Below are 17,115 nucleotides of genomic sequence, written 5' to 3' on the forward strand. Positions count from 1 at the left end.
TCTGCCATTTCTCAGCCCAGCTCTACATGCAGTCAATGTCCCATTGCAATCTACAATAGCCCTCCACACTATCCACTACTCTACCAACCTTTGTGTCATTGGCAACCTTACTAACCCACCCTCCCACTTTCTCATCCAAGTCATTTGTAAAAACCAGAAAGCAGAGGTTCCAGAACTGACCCCTGTGGAACATGACTGGTCACCGAGCTCCAGACTAAATACTCTCCATCAACTACCACCCTCTGTCTTATATGGGTCAGTCAGTTCTGTATCCAGACAACCAGATTTTCCTGTTTCTCGTTCCTCCTTACTTTCTGAATGAGCCGACCATGGACAACCTTATCAAACGCCTTGTTAAAATCCATGTACACCACATCCACTGGTCTACCTTCATCAATGTGTTTTGTCAAATCCTCAAAGAATTTAGTAAGGTTTGTGAGGCATGACCTGCCCCTTACAAAGCCATGCTGACTATCTCTAATCAAACTATAGTTCTCCAAGTAATCATAAATCCTGTCTCTCAGAATCCTCTCCAATACTTTTGTGCATCACTGATGTAAGACTGACTGATCTATAATTCCCAGGATTATCTCCATTCCCTCTCTTGAACAAGGGAGTAACACCTGCCACCCTCCAGTCAACAGTGAGGATGTAAAGATCATCGCCAAAGATGCAGCAATTTCCTCCTTCACTTCCTGTAGCAACCTTAGGTATATCCCGTCTGGCCCAGGGGATTTATGTATCTTAACCTTAGGTTTTTCAAAACTTGTAGCACCACCTCCTCCTTAATGCCAACCTGTTCTAGCATATTAATAACCTGTCTTCAGAAAAGTCAAGGTCCCCCTCAGTTGTGAATACTGAAGCAAAATATTCATAAAAGACCACCTATGTTTCCTCTGACACCAGCGACAAGTTCCCTCCACTATTCCTGATTGGCTGTACTCTCACTCTGGCTATCATCTTGTTCCTCACGTAAGTATAGAATGCCTTAGAGTTTTCCTTAATCTTACCCGCTAAAGCTTTTTCATGCACCCTTCTGACTCTCTTAAGTCCATTCTTGAGTTCCTTCCTAGCCACATTGTAACCCTGTAAAGCCAGGTCTGATCCTTGTCTCCTCAACCTTAAGTAAGCTTCCTTTTTCCTCTTGACTAGATGTTCCACATCCCTTGTGAACAAAAGTTCTTTCAACCTGCAATCCCTTCCTTGCCTCAGTCGAACAAACCTGTCCAGCACTATCAGATAGTGCTTCCTAAATTATCTCCAGTTTTCTGTTGTGCATTTCCCTGAAAACATCTGTTCCCAATTTAGGCACCCCAGTTCCTGTCTAATCGCATTACAATTTCCCCTCCCTCAATTAAATACTTTCCCATACAGTCTGCTCCTATCTCTCTCCATGACTACAGAAAAAGGTCAGGGAGTTGTGATCACTATCCACCAAAATGCTGTCTTACTGAGAGATCTGACACCTGACCTGGTTCGTTGCCAAACACCAAATTTAATATGGCCTCCCCTCTAATCGGCCGATCTACATATTGCGTCAGGAGACCTTCCTGGACACACTTGATAAAAACTGCTCCATCCGAACGTCTTTAATTAAAAAGGTTCGAATCAATATTAGAGAAGTTAAAGTCACCCATGACAACAACCCTGTTACTCCTGCTCCTGTCTAAAACTTGCCTCTCAATCTGCTCTTCTGTGTCCCTGATGCTATTGGGGGGGGACCTTGAGAAAATTCCCAATAAAGTGACTGCTGCTTTCCTGTTTCTGACTTCCACCACTCTGTAGACCAGTCCTACTCAACACCGGCTGTACATCTCTATGACTCTGTGACCTCATTTCTGCAGCTGTGATACTATCCCGATTAGCAATGCCACTCCTCCACCTCTTTTACCTCCCCTATTCCTTTTGAAACATCTAAACCCTGAAACACCCAACAACCATCCTGTGTCAGTGATATCCAAGTCTCCGTAATGGCCACAACATCATAGTTCTAAGTACTGATCCATGTTCTGCATTCATCAACCTTCTTCCTGATACTGCTTACATTAAAATAGTCATATGTTCAGCCCATCATACTGACTGCACCTTGGTCCTATCAAGTGCCTATCCCTCGTCACAGACTTTCTGCATGCTACATTTGGCTGTTCATTACCTACTCCATTATCTGATCTGTAGTTTGGGTTTCCACACCCCCCCCCCCTTGCCAATCGAGGTTAAACCCTCCCGAAGAGCTCTAGCAAATCTTCTGGTCAGGATATTGGTGCCCCTCCAGTTCAGATGCAGCCCACTCTTCTTGTGCAGGTCCCACCTTCCCCAAACGTTTTCACAATGATCCACATATCTGAAGCCCTTCCTCCTATGCCAACCCTACAGCCATGTGTTCATTTGCACTCGCTCTCTATTCCTAGCCTCACTAGCAAGTGGTGCCAGTAGCAATGATGAGATTACTACTCTGCTCATCCTGCCTTCTAGCTTCCAACCTAACTCCCTATGTTCTTTTTTTCAGATCCTCCTTCCTTTCCCTACCTATGTTGTCAGTATTAATGTGTACCATGACTTCTGGCTGCTGTCCCTCCCCCTTAAGAGGGAGGGAGTTGCATCAATATTTTTGGGTAACATCTGCTATTGGGCAGACTATATCCTGAACTGAATGTATTCTAACAATGAAGGTTATAAGGGGAAGGATGAGTTTTGGGTAAAAATGTGTTTAGAATGTTTGTTGGAGAAGGGAAAAGAAATTTGTATTTTTTGCAGCACTTTTATGACTCCAAGATGTTCCAGTGTGTTTTGCTACTAGTGAACTACCCTTCAAGTGTACTCAGTTGTAATGTGGAAAGTGTGACAGCTGATTAATGCACAACAAACCCCTACAAACAACAATATGATAATAGCCAGATAATCTATTTTGCAGATCTTGACTCGAGACAAGTCTTTGTGGATTCTGAGAGAGGATTCCCCTATTCTTTGAAGGAGTGTCTTGTGATGATTCACACTCATAGTAGCAGCATGCAAGCTACACCAAAGGAAGGATGTGGAGGCTTTGGAGAGAGTGTAAAAGGGTTTAACCAGGATGTTGCCTGGATTGATGTGAATTAACTATAAGGAGATGTTTGACAAACTTGGATTGCCTTTGCTAGTGTCAGAGGCTGAGGACCAACCTTATACAAGTATTTAAAATTGAGGCATGGATAGGGTGGATTGTTGGAGTCTTTATTCCAAGGTGAAAATGTTCTGGATCATTGGTATAATGTCAGCGGGGCAAAGTTCAAAGGAGATGTGTGAAGCAAGTTTATTTTTATATAGAGGATGGTAGTACCTAGAAGGTGTTGCCAGGGAAGGTGGTAGAAGCAGATGTTCTCAATCAAATGGCAGAAGATGGTAAAGAGAACAAGAAGCAAAAGAGTTTGAGTTAGAGGAAGATGGGAGTTGGCTATATAAAATAAAAATCTAGTGGTTGGAGATTGATTGGATGCACGAAGGAAAGTAAATTTTGAATTTTACAGGCGAATAAAGTTTTGTATCATTTCAGGATTAGAGATGTAGGGAAGAATGTTGAAGGGGATACAAGAGAAATCTAAATTGGCATCTTGGATTACTTAACGAGCAGGGTAAATTTTGCTTTCTCATAATTTGTAAGTTTCTTGTAAACTTAAAGTGACTAAATTTTAGCACTTCTGTCAGTGAAAATTTAATTACTTTTATTGTGGCTGTATTTTAAATATGGTTTGTTGGCTCCTCTCAATGTATTTGTTAAGCCAACTAGAGGAAGAAGGAATGTTGTTTGTTCTAGAATGTTGTCTGCCATGTTTACATGCCAGGTAAGCATTTGATAAGCTGATACTGAACTGTACTTCAAGATGTTTGCGTTTGTCAGGAATTGAATGTGAATGGTGTTGTAAAAGCATGGTTGTACTAATGGTTTTGGATTTGGTTAATTCTTCATTCAACAAGTAAATATTGAAGTTGAATGAAGGCAATCTTAAGCTTAAATTTTGATCGGGGTAAAACCTTGTGCCTACCGAGGGAACTAGCAGAGTTGTGTCCAACTTTATCATTATGCTGAACTTGTGTTCAGTGGAATTTCAATTGGTGTATTAAAATTGAATCATTGTGCACAAACGGTATTCTGCAAACTTGTATAAATACAGTATCTGGAGGGAAGGTGGAGGAGATTTCAAAGTTACCTTTTAAGATCATTTGAGGGTGAAATGGAGAATTTAGTTTCCATAGTTTTCTAGTTTAAATTTAAAGATGTCAGTGAGGCAGCAATTAAATTAGTAAACCTATCTACAATGTGCATGGCTCCCAATTTTCATTAATGAATTTTCATTTGCTATGTTAATTTTGAGCATGAATAATTGTAAAATCTTGATTTTCTTTGTTTCAGGGTTACTTTGAAAGCTGTAACATTCATCGCAATCGAATAGCTGGTTTTGAAGTGAAAGCCTATGCAAATCCTACAGTAGTGAGATGTGAAATTCACCATGGGCAAACAGGAGGAATTTATGTACACGAAAAAGGACGAGGCCAGTTCATAGAGAACAAAATCTATGCAAATAATTTTGCTGGTGTGTGGATTACATCCAACAGTGATCCAACTATCAGGTATGCTTTTGCACATCATTATAGTTATTGAATGAAATGTATACTTTCTCGGTGTTTTCATGTATTTTCTTTGTTTTTGTCCTTAGGGCAAATGCCATTTTTAATGGAAATCAGGGTGGAGTTTACATCTTTGGAGATGGCAGGGGTCTCATAGAGGGAAATGACATTTATGGTAAGGTGAATAAAAATATTTTAGGTACTTTTGTTTTTTAATCAATGTACGTAATTGTTTAGAAATATGCATCTTGTATCCTAGGAAATGCATTAGCAGGAATACAGATTCGAACAAATAGTTGTCCAATTGTACGTCATAACAAAATTCATGATGGCCAACATGGAGGTATCTATGTGGTAAGTCTGCAACTTCGTTTTTTGGTCTGTTTGTTGGGTTCAGGAGGCTTCAGATATGAGTTAAGAAAAAAAATTATGATGGTCATAATTTTGCTTGATTAGTTTTAAAAAGCTTTGAAACTGAAGGCTAAACTTATAATTGCTTGTTAAGTATCCTGAATTCTTTAGCTTGGCACTAAAAACCAGAGTTTTTTCAATTTGGTTAACCTGGTCTCAGCTAGATTATTAACTGTCAAGTAAACCCTTGAAATATATATGTTTACATTACTATTTAAATGCAAGCTGTTGAAAGTATAAGATAAAAGCTTCATGGTGAAATCTGAAATATAAATACAATAAATAGGTATACAACTGAAATTTCTTTAAATTAGATTCATCTCCCTATAGTTTAGAATTGACTTGTATATTATTGGGATTTTCTTCTGGTTCTCCAGCCTGAAACGGCTGCATTTAATTTTTAGATGACCTGGTAATTCTGATTTTCAGGCAGCCAAATAAATATCCTCAGTGTGATTATTTTTTTCTCTCTATATTTGCAGCCATTATTACTGTAAAATGATTTACCTGTTGCCATGGTGTCTAATATTCTTTTAAGGGATTTTGAATACTGAGAAGACACAAAAAAATCACATTTGGAAATCTCAGATCACTTTAAAGGAGGAAGGCTGTAAAGAAAATCTAATTTGTAGTATTCTACAGAAGTTGAAATAGGTCTTGTGTAACATCGGAGGAGAAATTGTATTTAAATATATGTAGATTGTGAAATGGTGGGAAGAGCCCCATGTTGATTTGTATTCAAAATGCTAAAAGTTTAACATTTATTGTTTAGCATGAAAAGGGACAGGGTGTAATTGAAGAAAATGAAGTATACAGCAATACCTTGGCAGGTGTGTGGGTAACAACAGGAAGTACACCAGTGTTACGGAGAAACCGAATACATAGTGGCAAGCAGGTATGTATCACTTCATGTACATGTTTGATTAGATCTCAAAATTCAGCAGTATTGATGATATTCATGACAGAGTGTTTATTTTATAAGGTGGGTGTTTACTTCTATGACAATGGCCATGGAGTGCTTGAAGACAATGATATCTACAATCATATGTATTCAGGGGTTCAGATTAGGTAAGAAAAATGTTTGCCTTCATTGGGGTTCACCCTTCAATATTCAGTATCTAACTTTTGTCTTCTGTATTGGTGCTCTCTCAAATTGTGATGGAGTATGGTGGCTGTCTTGTATTGTCCAAACAGCATGGGCAATGATGTGTGGAGCAGATCAGATCAACCTTGTCCCTGTCTACGTCTGTATATTAGGGTAAAATTCTGGTACACTCTTCCTAACAGAATTATGGGGATACCTTCATACTGCGGTGTTTTAAGAAGACAGTGAGGGCAGTCAGGGATGGTCAATAAAAGCTGATCTTGCCCACATCCTACATATTGGATAAAAAAATCTTTTATGCACAATTGCAGGATCTGTGGCTGGGTTTTTTTTCCTCTTAGATCATTTCCTACTGTGACTAACAAACATGGTGTGTGTTATGGATAGAATTGGGGACACCGTTGTTATGCAGAAGTATTTATTTTACATAGGTTGTATGCATGTCAAAGACCGAAATGAATAGAGCACAGAAATTGGCAATATTTTTAACTTGAATTCTAGCTTTGTATTGAGCGTTATCATTGGTTGGAGAAAGCGCTTTCTTTTGTAGTTTGACTTGGTTACCTTTTCGAGATCTGTTCTGTAGTCTGCAATAATTGGTACCTCAATTCAAATGGTAATGTTTCGAGGAGAGGCAGAAATCTTTCTAGGCCTAATGTCATTGGTAGCATTTTAATAAAGGTACAAATTTTCAAGCTAGAAGTGAAGTCATGGATTTTATTGAGGCTTCAAAACAATTTGTGCTCGCCAAGACTCTACACGGTGTCGTAATGGTGCAAATTTTGATTTTGAAAGTTTAGAATCATCAGAGGTAATTTGTCAAAACAAGTTCCAAAAAGGATACAGTTATTATCCAGTACTTGACCCAGTCAGAAAATGAGCACCAATTGGGAGTTTAATTCTCTGAAGTATTTCATGGCATTGTAAGACATTAATCTTTAGAATAGTTTAAAATTTGTGATCCACAGAACTGGAAGCAACCCTAAGATTCGGCGCAATAAAATATGGGGAGGACAGAATGGCGGCATTCTTGTTTACAATTCTGGTAAGTGTCAACTTTGGCTGCAAGTCTTTTGATTATTGTTTTTTTCTGTTCTGTTTTATTTTCTCCTCAATTTCAGATCCAAGTGAAATTATTTTTGATGTCAATTAATACAGGTCTTGGGTTTATAGAAGATAATGAAATATTTGACAATGCAATGGCCGGTGTTTGGATTAAAACAGACAGTAATCCCACACTCAGACGGAACAAAATCCATGATGGCCGAGACGGGGGTATCTGCATATTTAACGGAGGCAGGGGTAAGGATTTATAGCTTAAGATTAAAATAATTTGTACAGTTTAGATTCCCAAAGGTTAAATGGGGAAATGGACAGTCTGTGTGGAACTAAGCCAAAAGGACCATGGTCCTGGTTTCATCCCTGGTGATGTTAGCTAATATCAGCTGGCCAAATGAAAAGGTGCTAAATTTACTTCCATATCCTTGGACCAAACAAAATCAAAAAGGATTTTTGTTGGTAATGATCCAGTGATCTTAGTGTATGAATGCATCAGGTGTAAATTTGATGCCCTCACAATTGAGGTCCCTGATAATTCTGTCTCGAACCTTTGAGCATTGGCTATTTGGGTGAGGAGATGAGGACTGTTGGCACACATGGAGCCATACATGACTGACAGCAGCAACCTTCTAACCTACATCACATAAGATTTCTGAAAGGTAGCTGTTCATTTAATTTTAGTTAGTGTTATAAATTTAAAGTAACATTATTCAGTGAAGTGAATAATGTAATCTTTAAATCAAGAGATCCTGATGCTAAGGGAAAAAAATAATTATATGAACCTCGTCCAAATATAGTGTGGTCAGACCCATTGTAGAGTAGTAGCTGATGAACATGGACTAAATTTTAATGCAGATTCTAGAATTAAAAGGGAGTTATTGTATCATGAAGATTTACTTATGTAAAATTGTCTTTCCAGGTTTCTTAGTTTTAAAGTAGTTTTATTTCTTCTGATACTGTAGCCTGGCTAATTTATTTGATAAATCCTGATAGCACTATCGAATTAACAAATAATTTGGCTCGCATTACATTGTTGAGGTGATAGTACGTGTTAATCTTTGGTCGTCTTGATCGAGTAGAATATTTTATGTCTATTCATGTTATTGAGGAAAATTAGGAGTTCTGTCTCTTAACTTCACTGAAACAAATTATCTATACATTAATTTCTTTATATTTGTGACTTATGCCACCATGCACTTTGCATATTTGGCTACATATTGGTGATTATCAAATTCAACAATCAAAGTTTACAGTATAGTTATGTACTGGGGTCATGGTGATTGCCAAAACTATCATGCGTTCACACAGCAAAGATAAAAGAAGAATAAATTTATGGTCAAGATGAGATCAATGTTTTCAGTGAGCATTCTCTGAAATTAATCAAAAAAGAGTATTTGTTACCAGTTTACGTTGTAGACATTTTCAAAGTTGCTGGTTTACAATGCACCTTTACTTTGAACAGATATAGCTGTACTTATTCCTTAATTGCATTGTTCATATCTTTCATTGCATACCATGAATGTGATATTCATCATGATGTAACTGAAGAATAATTTGAACAAAAATGTTTCAGTAGTCATCACTGTTTTATTTGTTTGTGATTCCTGAGCAGTGATAGATGATGATAGTTGGATGAAACTGAATGCTCCTCCATTCATTTTTGAGTATATTGTGTTTATCCAGTACTCCAAAGTCAGATATCAGAAAGTAATTTTGAGGTGCATTTCAATAATAACTCTTGCGGTAAAATATCCCAAAATTCTTCACAAGAATATATGAAGTAAAATTTGACATTGAGCCACCTAATAACATATGAAAGCAATGAGCAAAAACATAATCCGAGAAATGTGATGAAGCATCTTCAGAGACTCAGAGTGTCTTTGAGAGTGAAATACAGATTTTGTGGCTTTCGCAGCAAAAGATACAGCAAAAGATGTGGTGGAGCAATTAAAATTGTATGTGCGAGTCAGATTTGGATGAGTCCAGAAATCTTAGTCGTCGGGCTAAAGGAGACTACAGAAATAGGGGAGAGAAGAGAGCACAGAAGTATTTTTTTCTTCTTTAAAACTGAGAATCTTCATAGTTAAGGCATGCTGGACCAGGGGTCAGTGTCGATCAGTGAGCACAGTAGTAATGTGTGACTGCTGTTATGATCCCAGCTTGTGTTACTACTGTACTACTGGATAAGTCAGATCCCAAAGTAAAATCTGACTTAATGTGACAAGATTTCATTGAAACTTAAACCAAAACAAACCAGGCATCAGATTTGGTTGTAACAATAAAACAGAAATTTATCTCACTAGACAAATAATATAAAAAAAAAAGCAAGCTATACATACGGTGGCAGTTTGACAGATTTCAGACACATGGCAAAGTGCCATCCATTCCTCAAATCATAAAGTCACTCAAAACGACAGAGAAGAATTCCCTCCCCTGTCCAAACAGTAGGTTTGACTTAATTGCTTTTTCCTTCCCTTAGACGTTTCTTGCCGTGTGAGCTGAAAAGTTTCTTCCTTAAATCCTCACACCACTGAGATATTAGAATCTCTCAGCTTTGAACAACCAGTGTAGATTGTTGACCAAACAATTTGAGTCTGGAAGTTCTAACAAACTGAAACCTTTACACTGAGGTGACCTAGTCCCTTCCCTGCTGTGAACAAACTCCTTGGTCTAGGTTAAACTTTTCACTCATTCGACTTCAGTCATGTCTCCTTCAAGTTGAACTCATAAGCTTGTAACTAAGTTTAAAGAAAACTTATTCATTCTAGCTTCTGTTAAGCTAATGACTTCATGTTTTTTCTCTTATTGCAACCTTACACCAAGCCTCCAGTTATCTACTCTCTGACACAAACTGGTTTAAAATCATGATTCCGAAAAGACCAATCTAACTAAGTATGAAATTCCTTCATTCAAAAGAATATCTGTATGCGACTAGCTTGAAATGCAACACCCCACCTCAAAACTAGAGAACTGAATCACAGCCCTACTCAAAAAAACTTCAGAACTCTGGAGAAATAAATAAGACCGACATCCAAAAAATGAAACCAGATGGATCCAATACACCATGCTTCTATGGATTGCCCAAAATTCACAAACCAGGAGCCCACTTTCAGACCCATAGTCTCACTACCTGGAACACCAACTTACAGATTGGCCAAGTAGCTACACCAAATCTAAAACACTTAGGAGAAGACTCACACAACTCTATCCACTCCACTCAAGAATTCCTGAAGCCCATCAAAGACCCTAAGATAGTTGAGGATGAAATAATAGTCTCCTTTGATGTAACAGCCTGTTCACATCAATCAGTATCAACCTGGCCAAAGAAACACTGACTACACTATTAGGGTACCCAAAGACACATACCAAACACCACCAATATCATCAGTGAGGACAGTATTGTCAAATTAGTGGGCCTATGCCTTACCACCTACTTCACTTTAACAACAAAACCTACAGACAAACCAGCGGAACACCCGTGGGATCTCCGATATCAGGGTTCGTAGCAGAGACTCGAACAAACAGCTATGCCAACCATCCAACCCAAACTTTGGGTTCACTGCGTGGATGACATCTTTGTCATCACTAAATGAAACAAATTAGAGGAAACCTTCAAGACCATCAATAATCCCTTTACTGGCATAAAGTTCACTAAAGAGGAGGAAAACAACAACAAACTGCCATTCCTAGATGTCACAGTAGAGCGAACAGTCAATGGGGAACTTCAAGCCAAGGTCTACAGGAAAGCAACACACACGGACCAAATACTGAACTACAGAAGTGATCATCCCAACATCCACAAACGAAGCTGCATCAGAACATTATTTCAATGAGCCATCAAGCATGGCAGCACAAAGGAACTACGCACAGCAGAGGAATATCACCTATGCCATGTATTCAAAAAGAATGGGCACCCAATGAACACAGTCTGCCAATTTCTCAGCAACAAACCCAAACAGCAGACAAAACACATTCAGAAATCCAAGCCACACTCCCCTACATCAAAGACATCTCGGAAATGACTGCCAGACTTCTCAGACCTTTGGTATCATGGTCGTGCACAAACCCATCAACCCACCAACACACTAAAACAGCAGCTAATGAACTTGAAAGACCCTATACAGACAACAAGCAAAGCTAATGTAATGACATCACCATAGGAAATGGCATCACCACAGGAAATGACATCACCAACCCAAACATAGAAAGCAGGAAATATCAGCTGTGCTTCGTCCAGAGGCTCACTGATGATGTTGCCCAGTAAGGTGACGAAACGTCTGAAAATTAACCTTTCAGCTCAGTGAGCCAACCTACATCCAGAACCCCAACCTGAGCTACAAATCGTCTCAAAACTCGCTAACATCCAAGATCTTAAAGATCCAAGTTAGTTTTATATATTACAGTCCTTTATCACAGAGGAATTCATGAGAGTTATGGGATAGTTGAGTTTCAGCTGAGTTTGTGCTCATAGATAATGTTAGCTGGCCTGTGGAGTATTAGAATAAAGTCTGTAGGAAACAAAGACTTTTGATTAACAGTTTAAGAGCTGATGAATTGAACCATTAGTGAATTTGGATATTGTTGGAACTTGAAGTGGGTGGTCTTAGTGATGGAACAGATATGTGTTCGCATTTTAATCATCAGTGATATTTGGCAAACTCACTGTTGACTTAGTTCATTGTTTATAATTATGGCTTGTTGGATTCCAACCAGAGTCAGTGACAGCAATTGATGGTATTTTCATGTGTTTTTTCTGGTTACACTAGCAGCAGCATTCCATTCTTTGGAGTACTTGAGTGATTTGTTCTAAAAATGTGACGAAGAATACACTTTGATCATTCGGTTAGGTTCATCTGGTCTTATCTTGAATGAATGCTTAGGCTTGCTCAGCTCAGCTCTGTTTCACTGTGGTTCAGAAATCCCAAGTTACCTCCATGTAGAGGCAGAGCAATGATGTGGGGGGAGAAAAACTCAGAAGGATTTTGCAGTTGAAAGATTTAGGAAGCTATTTCTTATAGTTCAGTAACTCCCCTTCAAAATTTTTCCATGTCATTTAAAAAACTTAATGTTTAAAGTATTGTTTTCTAAACTGTAATGAGTTGGCTTCTTGTCAAATTATAATTGAAGAATGAGGAACTTCCAGCACTAAAGAGTTCCTCACGTGAGTTTAATTCAGTTTGGAATTTAAAATATATTGTTGATAAAGGTCTCATGTAGAATGTTACAGGTCACTTGTATAACTAGTTAACTCCATCCTAGAAACAAACTAACAAGAAACAAGCAGTAAGTCTGCAGCTGACCTCAAAGAGAAGTAATGATGTATGCTGAACTGAATCTTTGAAAAAGGAAGTTATTCTTAAGTTACATTTTCAGTTGTAGATTTCAGTATAGGCACATTGAAGGAGAAAGCAAGAGTGACGTGAAAGCTGAAATACATTACAGTTGGTACTGCAGTGATTAAACTCCTGGTTAAAATATAGTATTTGAAATATTCATTAGAAGCTCATTCATACTTTACCAGTTGTGTTGTACTCCAGCTCCTCTCCATGTCTCATCACTCTGGCTTTATCCAGCTTTATAGAATCTATTTTTAATAATCAATATTGCTCTTGATTGCATTTGTAACCAGGAATGTTGTACCATATTATTCTGTACATTGCAGGCAAATTGTGTTTCTGCATGCGCCTATTATAATGAGTCGAATTGTAGTTGATTCCTGAAGTTGTCACTCTCTCAAACATCATTTGATTAAAATGACTAGTTCTGAGATGTGATGTAAAATGCAGCATTTTTGATTTGCTGATTCCTAAAGTCCATCTGTACTGTCCTGACACATTCATAATGGAATTATTGACTGTCATTGAATGGCAATCAGTTTCTCTCATTTAGTCTATAACCAATCAAACATGTGGTTAGGAAACTGCACCAGTGGAGGATGTTTTTGGAACTGTAAATCCAAAGTAACATGTTCCTCCCAGGCCTGTTCTGTCTCAATTTAGCCATATGTTTATATCCTGTTGTGTTCTTCTCTAAAAGAAATTTGTCTACATTGCATTTGAATGAATCACCGTTTTCTTTTATTGTCTTCCGAGGAAGCCATTTCTTTAGATTTACTACTTGCTCAGTGAAATATTGGCCCACATGGGAGCTGAGGAGCATGCCTGTTCATTACAAATTTTCACTTGTCCTGAAACTTATTTTCCCGTGAAACACAATGGATGTGAGTCTGTACTAAATGATGAAGCTAACAATGGTATGTCATTAACCAGTGAGATAAGGATTGGAAAAGAGGAATGATTGCAAAGGAAATCTGATCAATTAAAGTAAAACCAGATACAGGAAGAAGTAAAAAGCGTGAAAGAAAGATTGGAGTAAGGAAGAGGAGAAAAGAAGAAATAAGACAAGTGACAAATGAAAATAATCTGTTTCCTAAATTGTAGCTGTTGATTAGAATTGCAGGAATGTGCATTTCATTTTGAAAAATGTCCTTCCACGGTCAGGTACTAGTCCTAATAATTTGAGGAGACTGAGAACGAGGCATTGTTTGACGGTCTAAAGAGCATAACCTGGGAAAAGGAATCAAAATTAGGCTGTATGGCCCTTTAACCTTGCTCTGCCATTCAGAAAGAGCTTGGCTTTAACTCCACTTCCCTGCCTGTTAGTCAGAACCCCAGACTCCCCTCCAAAATCTATATACCTTGGCTTTGAATATAATTCGATGATTCTGCCTCCATAGCAACCTGCAGTAGAGGGGTCTGAGATTTCCACATCTGTATCATGAATAGCTGACCATGGAATTTTACATGATTCAATAAGGTAAGAATCATAGCAATCCACAGCACAGAAAAAGATCTTTCTACCCGTCACATCCATGCCGGACAAAAACAATACCTACGAGCTATTCTAATTCCATATTCCAGCAGTTGATCTATAACCTTGTATGCCTTGGCATTTCAAGTGCCCATCTAAAAATTTCTTAAATGTTAAGGGTTTCTGCCTTGCCTCTACAACCCTAATAGAAATTTCCAGATTCCCACCACTCTCTGGGTGAAAGTACTTTTCCTCACATCTCCCCTAAATCTTTTCTCCCTTACCTTAAATCTATGCAAATGGCCATTGATTCTTCCAGTTTCTTCTGTCTCCCCTATCTATGCCCCTCATCATTTTATATATATCAATCATGTACTTTCTCAATTTCCACTGCTGCATGATCTCCCTTCATAATTGAGACTCTTCAGTGCACGCAACATCTTGGTAAGCCTCCTCTGAATCCTCATTTGTGCTATCACATCCCTCGTATAATGTGGATTCTCGACCTGCATACAGTCCTCTACCTGTGGTCTAACTAACATTTTATACAGTTCCAACATGAACTTGTTTCTCCTAAACTATTCTCTTAAACTAATAAAGCCATTTATGCCATATGCCACTTTAACCACTTTATTCACCTATCCTGATACCTTAAGGGACTATTGTACATGTACACCAAGGTGTCTCTGATCATCGGTGCTTCCCTGGTCATAGCATTCATCTCAGAATCCCTTTATTTGTCCTGTGTAAGTGCATCATCTTACACCTATCCCGATTGAATTCCATTTCTCGGCTTATCTACATTCTCTTGCAGTCTGAAGCTATTGTCCTTCCTATTTATGAGCCCATCAAATTGTGTATCATCTGTGAACTTGCTGATTTAATCCTCCTACATTCAAGTCTAAATCATTTGTATAAACCACAAACAGTGAGGGCCCTAACACTGAACCCCTGTGGTACTACACTAGGCACAGACTTTTAGTTGGAAAAGCACCCCTGTACCATTCCACTTTGCTTCCTGCCACTCTGTCAATTATAGATCTAATTTTCCAAATTTCATTTAATCCTGTGCGCTCTTACCTTTGTTATCAGTCTTCCATGATGGGACTTTATCAAGGGCGATGCTGATGCCCAAGTAGATTATGTCAAAAGCATTGCACACGAAAAATCTACACACGAAAAATCATTCAAGTTAATTCCTGTCTCTCCAAATGCAGATTAATTCAGTCTCTCGATTGCTTCCAATAGTTTCCCCACCAGTGAGATTAGACTGACCTGCCTGTAGTTTCCTGTATTATTCCTTGCTGCATTCATGAATAAGCGTATCACATTGGCTGTCGTTTTGTCCTCTGGCACGTCTCTTATGGCCAGAGAAGAATTGAAAACTTTTACAACTCTCCTATTTTCTCTGTTGCCTCACTGAACAACCTGGTGTGCATTTTATCTGGCCGTTGAACTTATCAAGTTTAAATCTGCCAGACCACTCAGAACATCCACTTTGTTTATGCTAATTTATTTAATTGTATCACAGACCTTCTCCCTTATTTATAAATCCAGATTGTCCCTCTCACTAATGAATAGTGATGCAAATATCCATTTAGGAGCCTACCTATATCTTATGGCTCCATGCTGAAATTATCACTGTAGTCCTTCACGGGCCTTACTCTTTCCCTCATTATCCTTTTACAATTAATTTACTTGTAAAACGATTTGGGATACTGGCAGTTAAACTAAAGGAAAATCCTTCCATGTCCTCTTTTTGCTCTCCTAATCTCCTTTTGGAATGTGCAAGAGGGAATTTTATACTCCTCTCGTGCTTCTGCTATTTTGAGCCCTTGGTTTCTTAATTTCGTGCTGTATATCCTTCAATTTCCAGTGTTCACAGGGTCATCCTTTCTCCTTGTAAACTCTCATTATATATACTTAATCTGCTCAAACGTTTCTCATAAGGTAGCCCCATGATTCCAGGTGTCAACCTAGTGAAATAAAACAAAGAACTGTGGATGCTGGTGATCTGAAACAAACAAAAACAACAACTTCTTTGGTTTATTTCTCAGGGTAATGGTTTGATGAGTCAAAGTCTAGCTGCCTTATTTAAAACAAATCCTGGTCATCAAACTGGTACATAGGTAGAGGTGTTGCCTTAAACTCCTCTTGTACAGTATAAATCCTTTTTCCCTTTTTTTTTGAAAATTGCGCTACAGAGTGTGAAACTAAAAGCTTTGACAACATTTTTTTTCAACAATATTCAAGATTGTAAGAAGTTGTCGATCCCAGTGGCACCCGACCAGTGAAATTTGTCAGCTTGACAATCATTTTATTTTTGAATCTGTTTTCTATTAGTTGGCCAATCTTCAACTTATGCATGATTGCCCCAGGACTATGAAATCTGTGTGGTAACTTCTTTTTGTGGTAAATTATCAAATGTCTTTTGGAAATCCAAAAGTACGTTATCTAGTGGCTTCCCTTTATTAGCAATGGTCGTAACATTGTTTTAAAAAAAAACTTTTTAGCTTTTAATAGATTTGTCAAACACTATTTCCCTTTCACACAGTTAATGTCATTTAAGTTTCATGTGATTTTCTAAATATTGTGCTTCTACTAATGGGTTCCAGCATTTTCACAACGATAGATTTTAGGTTAACTGGCCTGTAGATTCCTCCTTTTTGTCTCCCTCCTTTCTTGAATGTAGAGTTATACAGCACGGAAACAGACCCTTCGGTCCAACCAGCTCATGCCAACTATGATCCCGAACTAAACTCCCACCTGTCTGCTCTTGGCTCATTATCCCTTCAAATATTTCTTATTCATGTACTTATCCAAATGTCTTTTACATGTAACTGTATTCTCATCTACCACTTCCTCTCGAAGTTGATTCCACGCATGAATCTCTCTCAAAAAAAAGCCCCTCAAAAATCTTTCTCTTCCCACCTTAAATGCCCTCAGTCTTGAAATCTCCAATCATAAAGAAAAGTCATCTGTCATTCACCTTCTCCTCGTGTATGGTCATCCCTCAACCACCTACGTGCTAGTGAAAAAAGTCCCAGCCTATCCAGCCTCTCCTTATAACTCAATCCCCTTCTTCTGAACCTTCTCTAACTTAATATCCTTCCCATAACAGGGACAGC

The 17,115-nt window shown here is 38.2% G+C and overlaps 1 protein-coding gene across 1 annotated transcript in view; it reads left to right on the forward strand.

Annotated features, from left to right (window-relative positions):
- Window positions 1-17,115, forward strand: part of fbxo11b (F-box protein 11b) — a 163,490-nt gene that overhangs the window by 132,989 nt on the left and 13,386 nt on the right. The window contains exons 12-18 of the mRNA XM_060831368.1: window positions 4,388-4,605; window positions 4,692-4,777; window positions 4,862-4,956; window positions 5,786-5,908; window positions 5,996-6,081; window positions 7,087-7,163; window positions 7,277-7,420. Coding sequence (XP_060687351.1) covers window positions 4,388-4,605; window positions 4,692-4,777; window positions 4,862-4,956; window positions 5,786-5,908; window positions 5,996-6,081; window positions 7,087-7,163; window positions 7,277-7,420 — 829 coding nt within the window. The remainder of the gene's footprint in view (window positions 1-4,387; window positions 4,606-4,691; window positions 4,778-4,861; window positions 4,957-5,785; window positions 5,909-5,995; window positions 6,082-7,086; window positions 7,164-7,276; window positions 7,421-17,115) is intronic.

Source organism: Hemiscyllium ocellatum, chromosome 10 (assembly GCF_020745735.1).
Source record: "Hemiscyllium ocellatum isolate sHemOce1 chromosome 10, sHemOce1.pat.X.cur, whole genome shotgun sequence".
NCBI classification, from domain to species: domain Eukaryota; kingdom Metazoa; phylum Chordata; class Chondrichthyes; order Orectolobiformes; family Hemiscylliidae; genus Hemiscyllium; species Hemiscyllium ocellatum.